This window comes from Piliocolobus tephrosceles, chromosome 4, assembly GCF_002776525.5.
Source record: "Piliocolobus tephrosceles isolate RC106 chromosome 4, ASM277652v3, whole genome shotgun sequence".
NCBI lineage: Eukaryota > Metazoa > Chordata > Mammalia > Primates > Cercopithecidae > Piliocolobus > Piliocolobus tephrosceles.
Genome location: NC_045437.1, coordinates 114,738,269 through 114,755,471, shown reverse-complemented (window position 1 = coordinate 114,755,471; position 17,203 = coordinate 114,738,269). Strand labels below are relative to the sequence as shown.

The window sequence follows — 17,203 nt, the reverse complement described above, 5'->3', positions numbered from 1 at the left end:
TCTGGATTTGAACTTGGCCCTGTTTTTGACTGTCACCTCAGTGCTAGCCCTACACATACCAGATGAGGAAATTGAGGCACAGGGAAGCAAGTGACCTGTCTGAGGTGTGAAGCAAACTCAGGAGAGGCTGGGAGGAGAACCCTGTGTTTCTGGACCCCTGCCTAGGTCTCTTTGAGCCCTTTCCCCACCCATTCACTTATTCATGGTAATCTCCCAAGGCGGGAGATAATATTCATTAGCACCTGGGCTATCACAGTCTCCGGGCGTGGCCGGTCCTCATGCCTACACAGTCCCTGGGCCTGTGCCTGTGGCTTCAATACTCCTGATGCCTGGAGGGCTGGATCACAGCTGGTGCCTCCACACTCCTTCCAGCTCTTCTTCTGTCCGCCCATCAGCTCAGCATCCCAACTGGCCCCTGACTGGCTCCCTGAATTTGCTTTCCTTCCCTCTGTGAGGTTTTCAGGCATAAGTTGGATTATACTCCACTTCTCCTATTCCTTAGAGTAAAACAGCAAATTCTTATTTCCATCTCCAAGGCCCTGCCCTGCCACGACCTCCTCTCCTCCCCTCTGACTCCCCTCAGCCCACATGGTGTCTAACCCCACGCAGGCTCCCCTCAGCCCAGGCCCTCTTCTTCCCCCTCTTGACTTACCCTACTGGTTTAACGTCTGCTCCCCTTAGACCGTAAGCTCCATAGGACAGGCCCCTGTCTGTGTTGTTCACTACTGGACCCTAACACGTAGCACTGTGCCTGGCACAGAACAGGCCCAGGAATATTGCTGGTTGAATAAAGGAATGAGTGAATGTCTTGTTATAGGCCCCCAAGAACCCTGAGAAGTGAACCCACCCCCACTGTAGAGATCAGGAAACCACGTCTCTAAGAGAGAAGTTCCAGAAACCTCATAAGAACTCAGAGATTCCTGGTTCCCCTTTTTAGCTTGGATGGCACGATAAGCCTCCCTGCAAATACTGGCATCGGGGCAGGCTTCCTGGCAGAACCCAGCACCAGCTCTGAATCACAGAACCGCGGGGTGGGAACAGCCTAACCCCTCTCCAGCTCCAGCACAGAAGAACCCGGGAAGGTGGTGCAACTTCTGGGCAATAGCATAGACAGCGAGCTCTGAGTCAGGATTGGAATCTGGAGTTCCCAACAACCTGGGCTGCGTCCACAGCATCGCCACGGCATGTCCTGGTTTGGCCAGAAGTCAAGGGCACAGCTTGAGGAGCAAGACTGACTTTATCTTTTGCTCCAAATCCAATCTCAGAAGATGAGGCTGCAACCATGTGTCTGATACACACACTTCTCAAGAAGAGCTGTTGCCCAGAAGATAAGTTTCCTTAAGGGCCTGAATGTGTTCACCCTTTCAGGAGCCCCAGCTTGTTCACTTATACACTCGGCTTTACTGAAATGCTCCCTTTAGCACGTGGTTTCAGTGTTCCTGCCCGGCCTCTATGAGTGCCCTTTGCATTACGCCCAGGGCAGCTCACGCCACAGTCAGGGGCCCCGGCTGGCCTCGCCACTCGGGAACCTTCTGGCTGCCTTGTGAAGCTGGAGCCCTGTCTCACAGCTGCTGGGGGTGCTCTCCTGGGGTGCTGGAGGGTGGGTCTGCCTGGTATGAGTCATGGCCCCACCACTTACTGGTTTGATGACCTCGGGCAAGTCACTCTCCAGTCTGAGCTGCAGCTTCTTTACAGTAAAATGCTGATAATCATCAGACTTACTTGGAAAAGTCAGAAAAGGTGTAAAGGGCACAGACATTTAGCATAATTCCTGGCATGTGACAGCTACTTCAGCAAATGAGAATTTTCATTATTCACCATCCATCTCGTTTTCTTGTTCCTGTCTGCCTGCCTGCCTTCTTTTTTCTTTCTTTCCATTTTATTGTAAGGTTTTTTCAAGCTACATTTGATATATTATAGAATTCACCTGTTTGAAGTGGACAGTTCAGTGGTTTCTAGTATATGCATGGAGTTGTGCATCTACAATCACAATCCATTTTGGAACATTTCACCACCCCCCGAAAGAAAGCCTGCACCTGGGAGCCGACCCCCACGCTCCCTGCGCTCCACGCCCTGCACTTTCACCCCAAGGTGGCCACGCGTCTGCTTTCGGCCTCTCTGGACCTGCCTGTGTGACATTTCATGGAACAGGTGCTCTTCTGTACCTGGCTCCCTCACTTAGCGTAACATTGCCACGGTGCTATCTTTATTTTCCACCTTTTCATCCTTTGCCTCTTTCTTCCATCCTTTTTGCTGTGATTTTTCCTTCCCCTGTTTCTTCTTTCCTTCCCTTTCTTCCCTCCAAGGGCCCATTTTTCCTTCCCCAAGTGTTCGGGCTTTAGGGTGGCTCGTGGCCTCTGCAGGCCCTGGGTGGAGAGCTCGAGGGTGCACCGTGGGCCACCGGGGCCCAAATCCCTGCCCGCCCAGCTTCTCAGGGCCCGCACTTCTGCACAGCAGCCACGTGGAGCAACGGTGCCAGCACACAGTTAATCTTCTTCCTCTTCTGTCTCTTCAGAGAGTTTGGGGAGTGAGAGCCCCTCCCACTCCTGGAGAGGAAGTCAGGGGAAGGAGAGCAGAGAGGAGGTGGGAAGCCCTTTACAGCCACAAAAGTCAAGGAGAATAAATCGTGGCCCCCCAGGAGTCACTGAAAGGTAGAGAACCTTCGTACATGGGTCTGGGGATGGTGACTGGAAGCCATCTGGAGACTCTGGCTTCTACCTGTGAACCCCTCCTTCCCCTCCCCTGCCCTGCCTTTACCCTGATCTACACCTCCTGGCTCCCTCTGAGCTGGTCTGAAGGTGCTACCTTCCCAGGAACTGAGATGGGGTGGGAAGGGGCACCATGCCTTCGGGGCCACTGCTAGTACATTTGTACCCTTAAGAAGGGGCATGGCGGCTGGGCGTGGTGGCTCACGCCTGTAATACTGGCACTTTGGGAGGCTGAAGCGGTGGACCACCTAAGGTCAGGAGTTTGAGACCAGCCTGACCAACATGGTGAAACCCCATCTCTATTAAAAATACAAAAATTAGCTAGGAGTGGTGGTGCATGCCTGTAATCCCAGCTGCTCAGGAGGCTGAAGCAGGAGAATCGTTTGAAACTGGGAGGCGGAGGTTGCAGTGCACTCCAGCCTAGGTGACAGAGCCAAACTCCATCCCAAAAAAAAAAAAAAAAAAAAAAAAAAGGCACAGAAAGGTGAACAAATGAGGAAAAGGCCCTTCCTCCAGGGGACCCGGCCCAGGGTGCACAGCCTGGCAAGCAGAGGAAGGGCTTGTTGCAGGCCCTTGCCCCCTTCACCTGATGCCTTTGTGCAGAGAACGGCCTGCACAACCGTATGAGGGCTGCATACTTTCCAAACCCTTCAGGAGACAGCCCAGCAAAAGGCAGGGGTCAGAAAGCTTTTGCTGCAAAGGGCCAGATAGCAAATATTTTAGGCTGTGCAGCCCATTTGATCCCTGTTGCAGTGCCGCATCTCTGCCCTTGTAGGGTGAAAGCAGCCACAGACCGTACACAAATGAATGGAGATGGCTGTGTTCTCATAACACTGTATTTATGAACACAAAAATTTGAGCTGCATATCATTTCCACAGGGTCACAAAATGTTATTCTATTATTTTTCAACCATTTCAACAAAAACAGGTGGTGGGCTCAATTTGCCTGTGGGCTATCGTTTGCCAGCCCTGGTGTGGGGGAAGAAATGTGTGTCATTTCCAGCCCCTGGCTGTGTGACCTTGGGCAGGTGGCTTGCCCTCTCTGAGCCTCAGCATGCTCATCTGCAAAATGGAGATAAAAATGCCTCCCTGAGAGAACTAGGATAAGATTTAGCACCAATTTATGCAAAGCGCCTGGCACAGAGCAAATGCTTAGTAAGTGGCAGCCTTTATTTATTTATTTATTTTCCCCATGGCCCATTTGCCAAGGAGCAGCTGGAAAGTTCAGGGCAGGCTCTGTGGATGCATGTCTCAGCTGTGCTACTGAATTGTTCCAGGGGGGTCCTGACCCTAAGCCTGGTGCCCCCCATCTGAAAACGGGAGACTTGGATCGATATCCGGGGACCATTCCAACACTAACTATATATAAATACTTAACAACGGAGAGTGCATGCCAACCCCCCAACTGTGTTGTGTCAAGAATCTTCTGGCAAGGGTGGTGAGGAACGTGTTTTTCATACTAATGAGTCTCTCGAAGTGTGGAGGCAAATTCAGTAAAGTATGTCCTTGTCACGACTTGAGTTGCCGGTTCAGGAGTCAGGGGCAGGTGAGGGTGCAGGCTGGGCACAGGGCGGGACTGCTGAGAGAGCCCCAGCCATGGGGACAGGAGACCAGACCAGACTTCCTCATTCCCTGCCACAGATTGGCTGTGTGAGCTTGGAGAGATCGCATCCCTCTCTTGAGTCCCAATTTCCCCATCTGTAAAAGAGAGCTAAGCATTCTGGCAGCTGTCCCTGTCCCTGAAGCAGCAGTGGTGAGTCACAGGGCTCCCTGTTTTGGGGTGTTCATTACACTCGCAGTGGCTGTTTGTGGCAGAGCATTCAGAGAGTGAAGGGGGTGTGCCTGCATTGCAGGGTGTACACAGCCCTTGAGGATCTCCTGGGGTAGGAGGACCATTCCCTCCCCGCCCTGCCTGGAGATAGGAAGTCAAGGTGGTCCCGACTGCCCCAAACTAGCAGGTGGTGCTACACAGCCATCTGTGTGCCTGCTTCTCCTGTCTCTGATCCATGCAGAAAGCTGCAGAAGGTAGCGAGGGCCTCACAGACGGGAGGTCACAGGTCCATGGAGGACACTCAGTCCCTCCTCATGTGAGGACTGACCACATCCCTTTGTCATCCAGGGACAGACTGTCAGGGTGGGTGGCAGGGCTGTCCCCAATGCCCAGAGGATTCAGGGAACTTCTCCTTCTCATGCTGAATCTGGAGACACAGAGTTTTAAAACTTACTGTGAAAATGGAAGATAAAATGGAAAGTCATAGAGAATCCCATGTCTGTTGCCATCCTTCCTAGTCCCTGAAGTCACAGCTCTACGCTCCCTTCCCATCTTGGTCTGGGTGCAGACACGGTCTTAATATCATGGTGGTAAGAGGATGCACACGCTCTTGTTCTGCCCTGCTTTTGTTCCACCTGGTGTTCGTTCCTGAGCAGGCTGCAAGTCTCTCCCTTTTGTGGCTGCTGAGTTTCCTGCTGTCTCCCCCATTCACTCGTCCCTTACGAGACACTCTCACGAACTGGGAAACCATCTGTGACATGGCGGCGGTCTGTTGCCAGAGCTCTGAAGGCTGACCTCCCCAGTTGGCTGGCTGGCTGACATGGGGCGAGTGACTTCCTCTCTCTCAAACTCTGTGTCTTCTTCATCTGAAAAATGGGGCTGATCATTCCAGGGCCTCCCTTCCAGGGCTGGGGAAGGAACAGCTGAGTGAGTGCCCGTGCCCCAGTAGTGGAGCTTGGCACGCACACCTGGACGTGCCCAGGTGTAGGATACTTTGTTTTATTCTGCTCTGGGACCTTACAGGCTACCACTTCACAGATGATGGAAAAACTTAAATTTTCCAGGTCAGGGAAATTTTCCAGGTCAGGGAGCTCAGCCACTTCCAGTAGTAAACATGGTGGCTTTGGAAATGGCACACAGTCCGTACGGGCTTCTCTCCCCTCCCCACCTGCATCCCCCCAGTGTAAGTCCCCAGAGGCTGTCTGGCCCCAGTGGCATTCTCTGGGTCACTCCAGACCTGTCTTGTCAGCTTCTCTATCCATGGCAGCCACGTGAACATAGTTGGCCGGCTCCTGGGCTCTCCCTGGCGCTGTCCAAAGCCAGCTACATCCCCCTGCAGGCCTTTGCCTCTGCTATGGGTCCCCACCCCTAGGATACCCTAGCAGGCAGTCCCCAAGGCTCAGCCATGTGCTGAGGCTCACTGTGGGCTCTGGGAGATTTTAATGATCTCCTGCAGCCCCTGTGGAGGAGAGGAAGGAGGAACTGGGGTGCAGCTTGAGGCCTCCTAGCTGCTATTTCTGTTCCCCTGCAGGGGCCCCTTCCTCTGAGACAGCCTTGTTCTGAGATTCTAGATGGGAAGTGAAGCACAGCCTCTGTGCTTTCAGACCCCCCAAACTCACTTTCTAGTGACTCCCGCTCCCCTGCCATCCAGGTTTTGACCCAATAGGAGAGTGTTGGGAGTAGGGAGCAGGGCCCAGCGTAGCATCTAACTCAGCCTACCACCCCACTCCCAGGTGGTGCCCCCTTCACCCTGGGTTGTGGGGAACGGCTCACAGGGGCTCTTGCAAACCTAAAGCACATTGACTCTCTCTCCACCGTTTCTGTTTGGGACTTAAGAAATTGTCTCTGCCTTCACCTGCCATTGCTGCCTGAGTGGCAGGACCAGTGCCGATGACACAGAGAAGCCAGGGCCAGGAGCCATGCAGTCTCCCTGCATTGCAAAGTCCAGCCCAGCCTGCCCCACCTGACAAGCATCTCACGCCGCCCAGCACGTTGACCCTCTCCCAACAATTACCTGGTAATGGTGACTACTAACCATCGCTACCCTGGTAATGGTTGAGGCTGGTGGAGTCAGACCTTAGGGAGCTGGCTGACCTTGGGCATGCGGATTAACCTTTCCAAGCCTCGGTGTCTTCACTTGTCAAAGGGGATGTTACTAGTACCTGTTTCAAAAAGCTGTTACAAGGATTAAAGGAAAGAATAATACAGAGGCTGGAGAACAGTGTCCAGCACACGGTGAGCCCCAGAGGTACACCAGCTCGCGCGGGAGTAGGTGCGAGAAAACGCTTCCCTATTGTTGCATCTGGCTGTTGTCTCTTCTTCTCTCTACGATAAACATCTTCATGCAGGGAACACTTTGTTTCTTTCAGATCATTTCCCTAGAAACGGAATTTCTGGAAACAATTACTGGCTAAAGGGGAGGGGTATTTGAAGCCTTTTGCCACACTTCGCCTCGCTGTTTTCTAGACAGGCTGTGGGGGCCTCCCTGCTGCCAGCCCCATCAGGTTATTACTTCCTCGAAGCTACATCAGCAAGAGGACCCTAGAAGTGCTGTGGGGGCAGCAGACTAAGGCAGAGGGCATAGACCGCAAGGAGAAGGGGTCACCAGCATTTAAGGATGGGCGAGGGGACAGGGAAGAGGGGAGAGGAATCCTCGAAGGGGCTGAGAAGGAACCATCTGAGAGGTCCCCAGGTCCAAGGCCTGAGCCATTCAGAGGCTACAGAGCCAGTAAAGGTCTCAAACCAAAGAAACTGGCACGGCGATTCAGGGGCTACACCCAGGACGCAGCACTCAACACGCCCAGGCAATTCCCAGCTCTGCCAGGCACTGCTCAAGGCCCGGGGCAAACAGTAGGCTTCTCTGAACCTCAGTTTCCCCATCCACAAAATGGGCGTGACACTTCGCCTGCCTCTCAGAGCTGGGACGTAATGAGGGATCGTGACTGATACTGAGAAGTGCCTGTGTGTGAGCCGCCGTTGGCATGAGTGGGCAGTGGCCTGTGGCCTGGGGGTGTCCTTCAGTTTGAAAAAAACATTTCACAGTTTTGAGGAGAGGGTGCGTGAAGTCAGCCCATCTCAAAGTGGCAGTTATTGAAAAGTTCGAGCAGCTGGGCGGGGCAAACACAGTCCAGGACTTGGGAGACCTGAGTGTGACCCCGATTCTGGAGCAGTGTGGGCCAACTCTGGGCCCCCTCTGAGTTCGGCCTTGTGCATTATAAGGCGGGGAGCCCCCCACTTTGCCGTGGGGCCGACCTGGACTTCTCAAGACTCCGCCACTTACTGTGAGTCCTGGGCAAGTGACTGAAGTTCTTTGGGCGAAGACGCCCTCATCTGTTAGAGATAAGAACAGGATAAATATCTATCATATCAATCATGTGGATGTTGTAAAAGTTAAGCGACAGTGTGGATGTTAAGGGCCTCCTCCATGCATACTCTTGTGGTTTTATTACCAGCAATCCTAGGTCAGTAGCAGGAAGTGGATGGCAGGGAGGTGGGGGAGGGACTTCACAGGAAGTAGGGCTCTCACGCCTTCACTTCTTCCACTGGACGGGCTACAACACACTCAGCGCCGCCTACTAGCTGTGTGACCCCCTTGCCAGGTCTTCTAACCTCTCTGTGCCTTAACTTCCTCTTCTGTAAGACAGGGAGAATCTCAGCACCTGCCCCATGGGGTTGGGGTGAGAAGGAACTGAGTTAAGACATAGGAAATGCTAGAGACAGGCGGCAGTGCAGCAGGAGCTCAGCGGATGGTAGCCTTGCGTGGTAGTTCTTAGGGCTCAGCCCAGGCTTTGCGCCTAGCGGAGGTGGCAGGAGCCCAGTTCCTCTGCTCACCAGCTGTGTGACTTCAGTCAGGGCGCTCAACCCCAGGGAAGGCCAGTCCCCTCTTCTGGGAAGTCCCTGCTAGCATGACTGCTGGTGGGGTGGGGGATCCCAGGCTGAGCACCCAGTGCATGCTCAAAGACCGTGCTGAGTCACATATTTTGCCTAAAGTTTTACCTTTAAAGAGGATGCCCATGAAAATTGCCCAGACCCACTCCCCTGCAACCTCATCTCTCCCAGCAGTGAGTGAATATGCTTTGCCAGAGAATACCCCCATTCCCTCACTGGGGTATTCACCGCCCCATGCAGTCATAGAATTTGAAGAAGGGCTGTCCGGGCCACAGACTGAGTCCAGTCGTTGTTCAATTCATGACACTCCCCCTGCTCTACAGACTTCAGTGGCTCCCCAGTGCCTGCCAGATCACACACAAATTCCTCAATCAAGACCTTCATGCTCCGACTACAGAATCCTTTTCTGCCCTTCTTATCTTCTTCCGCCCCATGCTTCTTCCTCTTCAGCTGAGATAGGCCATTTCCTGTTCTCAGAGAATACCCCACAGCTCAGGCTGCTGTCTGCCTGAAGAGCCTTACCCACCTTCCCAAACACCCCTCATGGCAACAGGCCCAACTCAAATGCCACCTGCTCCATGTAGCCTCCCGTGAACTCCAGAGCCAGAAATGGCTTTTGTGCCACACAGTCTTGCTGGTGCATGCCCACTCACACTCACGGGCAACACACCCATGCACACTCAGGCACTGGAGCACACACACGCTCTTGTGTGCAAGCAGACCTGCCCTTGTGTGTAGTTTACACCTGTGCATACACTGGCACACCTACCTGCAGACGCTCGCTTACAGGCTCCTGTTATCACACAGGCAGTTTTGTTTTTACACTGCAGCAATTAACCCAAACGTTTTCTCACCCTTGAGTTGCTGGAGACCGGCAGCCCTGCCCAGATCATCTCCATGTCCCTCGTATTATCCCTCTGTACCGTTTTGCCTGATCCATTTAGCCTGCCCCACAGGAAGCAGCATGTCATCGTGGGAGGGAAGCGTGCTTTGAAGTCAGATAGCCCTGGGTTCAGATTTGAGCGTTGCTACTGTGTGACCTGGGGCAGCTCCTACTTACGTGGAGCCTCATGTTCATGGTCTGTTAAATGCACACACCTGTTCTAGCTTTATCGTACCTTTGAGAAAGTTAAACAGAAAAAAGATGCAAAACACATAGCTCAGGCCCCAGAACACGAGCACTTAGTAAATGCTACTTCTTGCCAGGCATTTATTCATTCACCAGCAAATTCAGGGATCCTGCTAGAGTCACAGCCAGCCCCTCCCTCTGGCAGCCTCCAAGTCAGGTCCAAGGCTGTAGCTCAGGAGTGTTCAGGAATAGGGGTCCCAGGAGCTCCCTCATCACGATTCCCTTTGTGGATCTAAAGCTCCCAGACCCTCACTTTCCTTTTATCATGGAAGATATTAAAAAGGGGTTCAGGCCTGTGACTGACAACTGTTGATCTCAAGTAAGTCCCATGGGGTTCATTTCACCTCACTGGGTGCAAAAGCAAACCCAGGATGTTTGCAAAGCTCTTGCTGGGAGTCTCCCCGGCCTGCTCATGCTGCCTGTTAACGCAGGATGAAGTGAGCCCTGCCTTAAAGGGGGATCCCTGCCATTCCCACCGCCCCTCAGTCTCCACTTCTTCAAAGCAGACCCTGGGGGCAGGCAAACCCTCTGTGCTTACTTCCAGAAAGCCAGGAGAAGGCCTTGAGAAAAGAATTCCTTTCATGAGCAGAGGGCTGAAGTGTGGTCATTTGGGCATATTGGGTAATGTTGGTTTGTGGCAGAGAACAAGGGGGAATGAAAAGAACACCGTGACTGGTCTCCAGGTGACTTTGTGTCCTGAAATTTCCACCACGGCATATTTTAAAACAACCAAAAAATAGGTATGGCCTAGAGGAAAGGGTCGCCCCCAATTTTTGCAAAAGCCTAAGGCAATAAGAAAGACCTCTCGTGAGGTGGGTTGTGGCTGGCCCCAAGGGTAGGAGCCAACCCCTCTTCTCCCCAACCTCCCGCACTTCCATTTCCTCTTAAAGGAGTGACGTCCTGGTGACCCAGTTCCCAGGATGAAACTGACCCTCTCAGTCTGGGGTTTCTGTGTGTTGTTCAGTACAGGATCAACCCAGAGCCTCAGCACACAGTCACTCTACTGTCAGGTTTTTATTTGTTTGGTTGGTTTTTTTTTTAATTTGAGACAGAGTCTCTGTCTGTCTCCCAGGCTGGAGTGCAGTGGCGCCATCTCGGCTCACTGCAAGCTCCGCCTCCTGGGTTCATGCCATTGTCCTGCCTCAGCCTCCCGAGTAGCTGGGACTACAGGCGCCCGCCACCACGCCTGGCTAATTTTTTGTATTTTTAGTAGAGACGGGGTTTCACTGTGTTAGCCAGGATGGTCTCGATCTGATCTCCTGACCTCGTGATCCGCCCACCTCAGCCTCCCAAAGTGCTGGGATTCCAGGCATGAGCTACTGTCAGTTTTTAGGGACCCTCAGGGACAAAACATTTACAAAGGAGGAGAAAGAGAAGGATTCCCTGAAATTTCAAAACATTCCACTTCTCCCATCTCATCTCATGGCTTTCACAGCCTCTTCTTCAGGACTTCTCCTGTTGTACAGATGTGGAGAGGGACTGAGGAACGGAGAGGGATGGAATTGTCTGAGACCCAGCAGCGGTGGATAAGGAAGGCTCAGACAGAATGCAGGACTCCTGGTTCTGAATCTCACACCTCCTCCCATTCACTCCTAGCACGCAGCTGCTGCTCAGATGTTTGTTGAAGTGGTAAACCTCCCTCACGGTCTCCCTCCGGGGCTCCTGCCCACAAGACTCTTACAGGCTGGCGGTGAGAAGGTAGATGGTGAAATGAAGCCAGAAAGTGGGTACCTGCTACTGGAGACAGCCGGGGAGAAGCTCGACTGCTTCTGACCATCTGTGAAATTGGGAAGTCAGAAGACAGGAGAATCATTATCCAAACTGAGATTTATTGGGGTTCTCATTCATTCGTTAACACAATGAACACCTACTATGAACTTGGACAAGGTAGATGATGAAAGATCCAATGCCTGCCTTTATGACACTCCTGTTTCAGTCCAGGAGACAGACAAGTAAGCTGACACCTAACCCAGGGACATAAGTGCCTCGGCAAAGGGGCTGCAGGAGCCAGGAGGGAACCAGTAATTCTGGGGGACCTCAGAGACAGCTGCCCAGAGGAGATGATACTGAGCAGAGTATTGAAACAGGAGAAATTGGCCAGGCATGGTGGCTCACACCTGTAATCCCAGCACTTTGGGAGGCCGAGGCAGACAGATCACGACGTCAGTTTGAGACCAGCCTGACCAACATGGTGAAACCCCGTCCCTACTAAAAATAATTTAAAAATTAGCTGGGCATGCACCTGTAATCCCAGCTACTCAGGAGGCTGAGGGAGGACAAATGCTTGAACCCGGGAAGTGAAGGTTGCAGTGACCTGAGGTCGTGCCATTGCAGTCCAGCCTGGGCGACAAAGCAAGACTCTGTCTCAGAAAAAAAAAAAAAAAGTAAAGACACAGGATAAATTGACCAGCAAAGAAGAACATGCAGGAATTTAAAGCAGTGTGAATAACAAAATCTGTACAAAGGCACAGATGCAAGAAACAGCAGGGCAACACATACAGATGGTGGTTCTGTCTGATCATTTGTATGATAAGCAGTGGAGGGAAATGGGAAGGGGCACTGGCATTCATCATCTGTTGTCCTCACATTAGCCTCGTGAGGCTGCTATTATTAACTCATTTCACAGATGAGAAAACCGAGGCTCAGGGCAGGGCTGAGCAAAGCTACCCACACCCAGTAGCTCTGAAACCGGGTCCTGTCCCCTGGTGGCTGAACATATTATAACACCATCCATGTAAAAACACGAGATTCAGATTCAAATGACATTTATTTAGGAATATGATTAGTCTGAACCCTCTTAATTGCAAGTAGCAGAAACCCAGTTAAAAGAGCATGGAGTTTGGGAGACAGGTAACTGACTCATAGAACTGAAGAGACTAAGAGTAGTTTCAAGCGTGGCTGGACCCAAGGGCTCAAATGTCCTCAGGAATTTGTCTTTCTCCAACTTTCAACTCGGCTTTCCACTGTGTTGACTTCATCCTCAGGCGGGGTCTTCCCACAGAGCCACCAGTGGGTGCAAGCTTCTACCTTAACATCTTTGCAGACTCAGTGGAAAAGTATATCCCTTTCCTACTATTCCAACAAAAAGCTCCAGGCTTCAGTTTCATTGGCTGGATTGGGTCTTATGTCAATCCCCGAACCAACTGTCACATACCCAACCCTGAAGCCAGGGCAAAGGGATATAGGTCAACTCCACCTAATCTACAAGGACAAAAAGTGGGGAAGGTCGAATTCCAAAGAAGAATCAAGGTGCTGTTAGCATGAGAAGGGGAATGGAGGATGGAAATGTGAAAATGACATGTTTATTACAAACACTTACTGTTCAGCAGATGCCGTGTTATACACACCTATAACCCCATTAACATCCACTAGCTTCCAGTGTTCTGGCTCAGGGCAAAGAGGGGCCATGGGACCATGAAGCGGGTTGAAGAAGATTAAACCTACTAGAATCTTTGCAAGTGGTAGGTTGGTGCAAAAGTAATTGCAGTTTTTGCCATTAAAAGTAATCTATACTAGAGTCTACACAGCATGGGAGTCCCAGTTTGGTGTTTCATCCCAGCTTATGCACAGCATGGGGAGCAAGTCAAGTAAGAGAGAGAAGGACTCCTGCCACTGGGCTTTTTAAAGCTAAATGTGCATGTCAAAATGCCTTGGATAATCACTTAAAAACCAGAAGGTAGAGATTCCATATGGTATGGAGGAAAGAGAACGAGAAAAAGAAATCAACTTAAAACAAGAAAAGAGGGGGGGAAATTTAGAAAAAAATGGGACAAATGTAAAGCACAAAAACAGATGGAAGAAATGAATGAAAATAAATCAGTAATTACAGTGAATATAAATGGAATAAATTGGCCAATTAAAAAAATACAAAGATTGTCAGGCTTGGTTTTTTAAATCCAAACAAATGTTTTTACAAGAGACTTAAAATATAAAGAACATAATTTTTGAAGGCATAGGAAGGAAAAAAAGATGTACCCGGCAAATACTAACTGAAAGAAATCTGAGTAGCTATAAGCAAAAGTATACCAACTTTTTTTTTTTTGAGATGGAGTCTCACTATGTTGTCCAGCCTGGAGTGCAGTGGTGGGATCTCGGCTCACTGTAAGCTCTGCCTCCTGAGTTCACGCCATTCTCCTGCCTCAGCTTCCTAAGTAGATGACACCTGCCACCACGGCTGGCTAATTTTTTTTTTTTTTTTTTTTTTTTGTATTTTTAGTAGGGACAGGGTTTTACCTTGTTAGCCAGGATTGTCTCTATCTCCTGACCTCAGATCCGCCCGCCTCAGCCTCCCAAAGTGCTGGGATTACAGGCATGAGCCACCGTACCCGGCCACAGTATACCATCTTTAAAGATAAATATGGTCACCATATTTTGATAAAGAGTTCAGTTCACCCGAAAGGTACATTTTAAATTTGTATGTACCAAATAACCCTGCTTTAAAAATATGTAAAGTTGACAGAACTACAAAGAGAAATTGACAAATAATCATTAGAGCAGAAAATGTATAATATACCTCTATCAAAATTCACAGATTAAACTATGATAAAATAGTAATTAATATTTGGGAAACACAAAATGCTTAGAACACTGTATCTAACAACTAGAGAGTACATATTCCTTTGAAGCACATATGGAACATTTAAAAAGCTGACCATGTATTAGGCTAAGAAGTATGTATCAGCATATTTCAAGGCATTGAATATGCTTCATACAGAATAATTATCTGACTACAACAAAATTAATAACAAAACTCTTACATAGTTGTAAACATTTTTAATAGATCATGGGATGAAGAAAAAATAATTATGGATATTAGAAAAAATTTTAAAGTAAACGACAATGAAAATACTGCACATCAAAGCTTATAGGATGCCACTAAAACACTACTCAAAAGGAAATATATAGCCTTAATGGCTCATATTTTTAAAAGCAAATTTGAAATGTAATGATTTAAACTGCCAATTTAGGAGTTAAAAAGAAAAACAAAATAAATTCAAAGATAATTAAAGAAAGGAAACGGTAGAGACAAAGGAAGAAATTAATGAAACAGAAGACAAAGATTTAATAAGGAGAAGAGCAGCAAAACCAAACTTTCGTACTTTGAAAAGTTCTGGCAAAATTTGTTAAGATAACAGAATAAACAACATAAGTAAAGACTATGAATAATAAAGGGGAGATATTAATATAGATGTTACAGAGATCAAAAAAGATAATAAGAACATTATGATCAATTTTATGCCCAAAACAAGAAAAAACTAAGGTGAAGTGAATAAGTAAACAGAACTTGCCAAAACTGACTTGGGAAGAAATAGAAAACCTGAATGGCCCTATAACCATTAAAAATAACTAAAATGACAGGCTCACTTTGGCAGCTCATATACTAAAATTGGGGCCATACAGAAAAGATTAGCATGGTTCCTGTGCAAGTATGACATGCAAATTCATGAGAATTCCATATTTTAAAAATAAATACATAATATGAATAAAACACCAATAGTATTTGGTTTTGCAAATGAGTTCTACCAGACACTCAAAGAAAAGAGATCACTGTGCAGTCCTATACAAAAACTCTCTCGGAGGAGAGAAGAAAAGAGAAACTCTCCTATTTATTTTATGAGAACAGATTTAAAAATAAGTATGAAAAAGGAAATTACAAGCTAATCAGAAACATGAACATAGTTAACAAAGATTTCAGAGCATTAGAAAACATAATCATGCAATATTTTTAAAGAAAAATATAATTCCTCATGACCAAGTTAGATTTATACAGAAACAGAAGGTTGCTTTAATATTAGAAATGTTACTAATGTCATTCCGCTCATCAACAAATAAAAGAAGAAAAAAGTCTTTGTGACTATTGTATCAATAGAAGCAGAAAAAAAACACTGGGTAAGTTTAAGCATTTATTCACGATTTGAGACACAAAACAAAATATCCAAGCACATTCTGAACAGAAGGAAACTTCCTTAACCTGAGGAAATACTAATAAACTACTTCTAAAATAGCGAGCAGAGATGGCCATCACACTTCTATTCAACATATTACCAGAGATCAGTCCAGTAAGACAAGAAAAATAAATTAAAAAAATAAAAAGGGGGAAAAAACAAAACTATTATTATTCACAGCTAATAACCATCCTCTATACAAAAATCAGAAAGTATCTACAAATTGTTGTCATGAATAAGAAAGCTGAGGAGCATTGCCAGGCATAAAAATCAACGTACATTGTCAGCTTTTGAAAACTACCACTTATAAGAACAATCAGAAAATTAGACATTGAAGAAGAGTTAAATAAATCTTTCAATGATTATATACTTTTCTTCATAAAAACCTGGTATGTCTTTTGTTAGATGAGTACCTGGGTGCCTTGTAATTTTGGTTGTTATTATAAGTGGTCTTGCTACCTATTTCTGATACATAGAGAATTGGACTGCATATATGCAACTGAATTTTGTATACTGATCTTATGTGCAATACCCTTGTTATACCCTATAATTCAAATGACTCATAGATTCTGGAGGAAAAGACTCAATTTTATAAAGATGTTTCTCCTTGCCAAATTAATCTGTATGTTCAGAACAATTCCCATTAATCCAAACAGTGTTCTCATAGAAATGGACAAGCCGATTCTAAAATCTGTACTGTTGAGAATAGGGTCAGGAATAGCCAAGTCTTTTCTAAAGAGGAAAAAACTAAGATATAGCAATTACGTCCTTGGTGGTAATGCTGCAAGAATAGACAAATAGACTAGTGGAAAAGGATAGAGAATTCAGCTAGCACTCAAACACCTATGCACCAGGGGACAGGTTCAGCGAAGTCCCGAGCAGCATTTCTTGTAATGGTAAAAAACTGGAAACAATCCAGATGTCCTTTAACAGATAAGTGCATAAATAAATTGAAGTCTATTCATACAGTGAAATACCATTTTTAAAAAATTACAGCACATTTTAAACATATACATAGTAAGGCTCCCTGAACCCATCACACAGATGTAAACAGTTATCAACTTATGCCCAATCTTTTGTTTTGTTTGTTTGTTTTTAACTGCTCCTTATGGAGCAGGACTACCTACCCCCCAACACACACAGGACCACCTACCCCCCAGAGTAGACCTTTTTTTTTTTTTTTTGAGACGGGTTCTCACTTTGTCCCCCAGGCTGGAGTGCAGTGGCACAATCTCAGCTCACTGGAGCCTCAGCCTCCCAGGTTCAAGCAATCCTCCTGCTTCAGCCTCCCAAGTAGCTGGGACTACAGGTGCATGCCACCAGGCCCGGCTAATTTTTGTATATTTTTTTAGAGATAGGGTTTCACCATGTTTCCCACGTTTTGTCATGTTGCCCAGTCTGGTCTCAAACTCCTGAGCTCAAGCGATCTGCCTGCCTTGGCCTCCCAAAGTGCTAGGATTACAGGCATGAACCACTGTGCCTGGCCCTGAAATACTTTACAACGGTGAAAATGAGCTACAGCTAAACCTATCAAAAATATAATGTTAAACTATAACAAAAGGTTAGCTACAGAGAAAAGATCATAAAACATGATTTTATGTATATACAAGTGAAATACAGACAGAACAACACAATAGATTGTTTAGGGATACAGAAATATTTGCTGAAACAAATCAGGGGCTGGTAAAGTTCAGTTTCCTAATCTGACAGGTGGTTCCATTGGTAATCTTTTCAATATTTCTTAAGCCATGTATACGTGTTT

The 17,203-nt window shown here is 47.8% G+C and overlaps 1 protein-coding gene and 1 non-coding gene across 8 annotated transcripts in view; both read left to right on the top strand.

Annotated features, from left to right (window-relative positions):
• HRH2 (histamine receptor H2) overlaps window positions 1-17,203 on the top strand; it is a 53,548-nt gene that overhangs the window by 31,565 nt on the left and 4,780 nt on the right. For 2 of the 7 annotated variants that reach the window (XR_002725007.3, XR_003309814.1), the window contains one exon: window positions 2,516-2,651. The exons of 2 other annotated variants lie outside the window; for them this stretch is intronic. Coding sequence is in view for 2 of the 5 variants with exons in the window: in XM_023185157.2 (XP_023040925.1) it covers window positions 938-1,046 (109 nt within the window). In the remaining 3 variants the exon portion in view is untranslated. Of the gene's footprint in view, window positions 1-937; window positions 2,493-2,515; window positions 2,652-11,092; window positions 11,597-17,203 lie in introns of those variants that run through there. 3 more of the 7 variants (XR_003309813.1, XM_023185160.2, XM_023185157.2) reach the window with 3 other exon arrangements.
• LOC111521633 lies at window positions 14,853-14,959 on the top strand. The gene has a single exon (XR_002725010.1). It is a non-coding gene; the product is annotated as a U6 spliceosomal RNA (small nuclear RNA).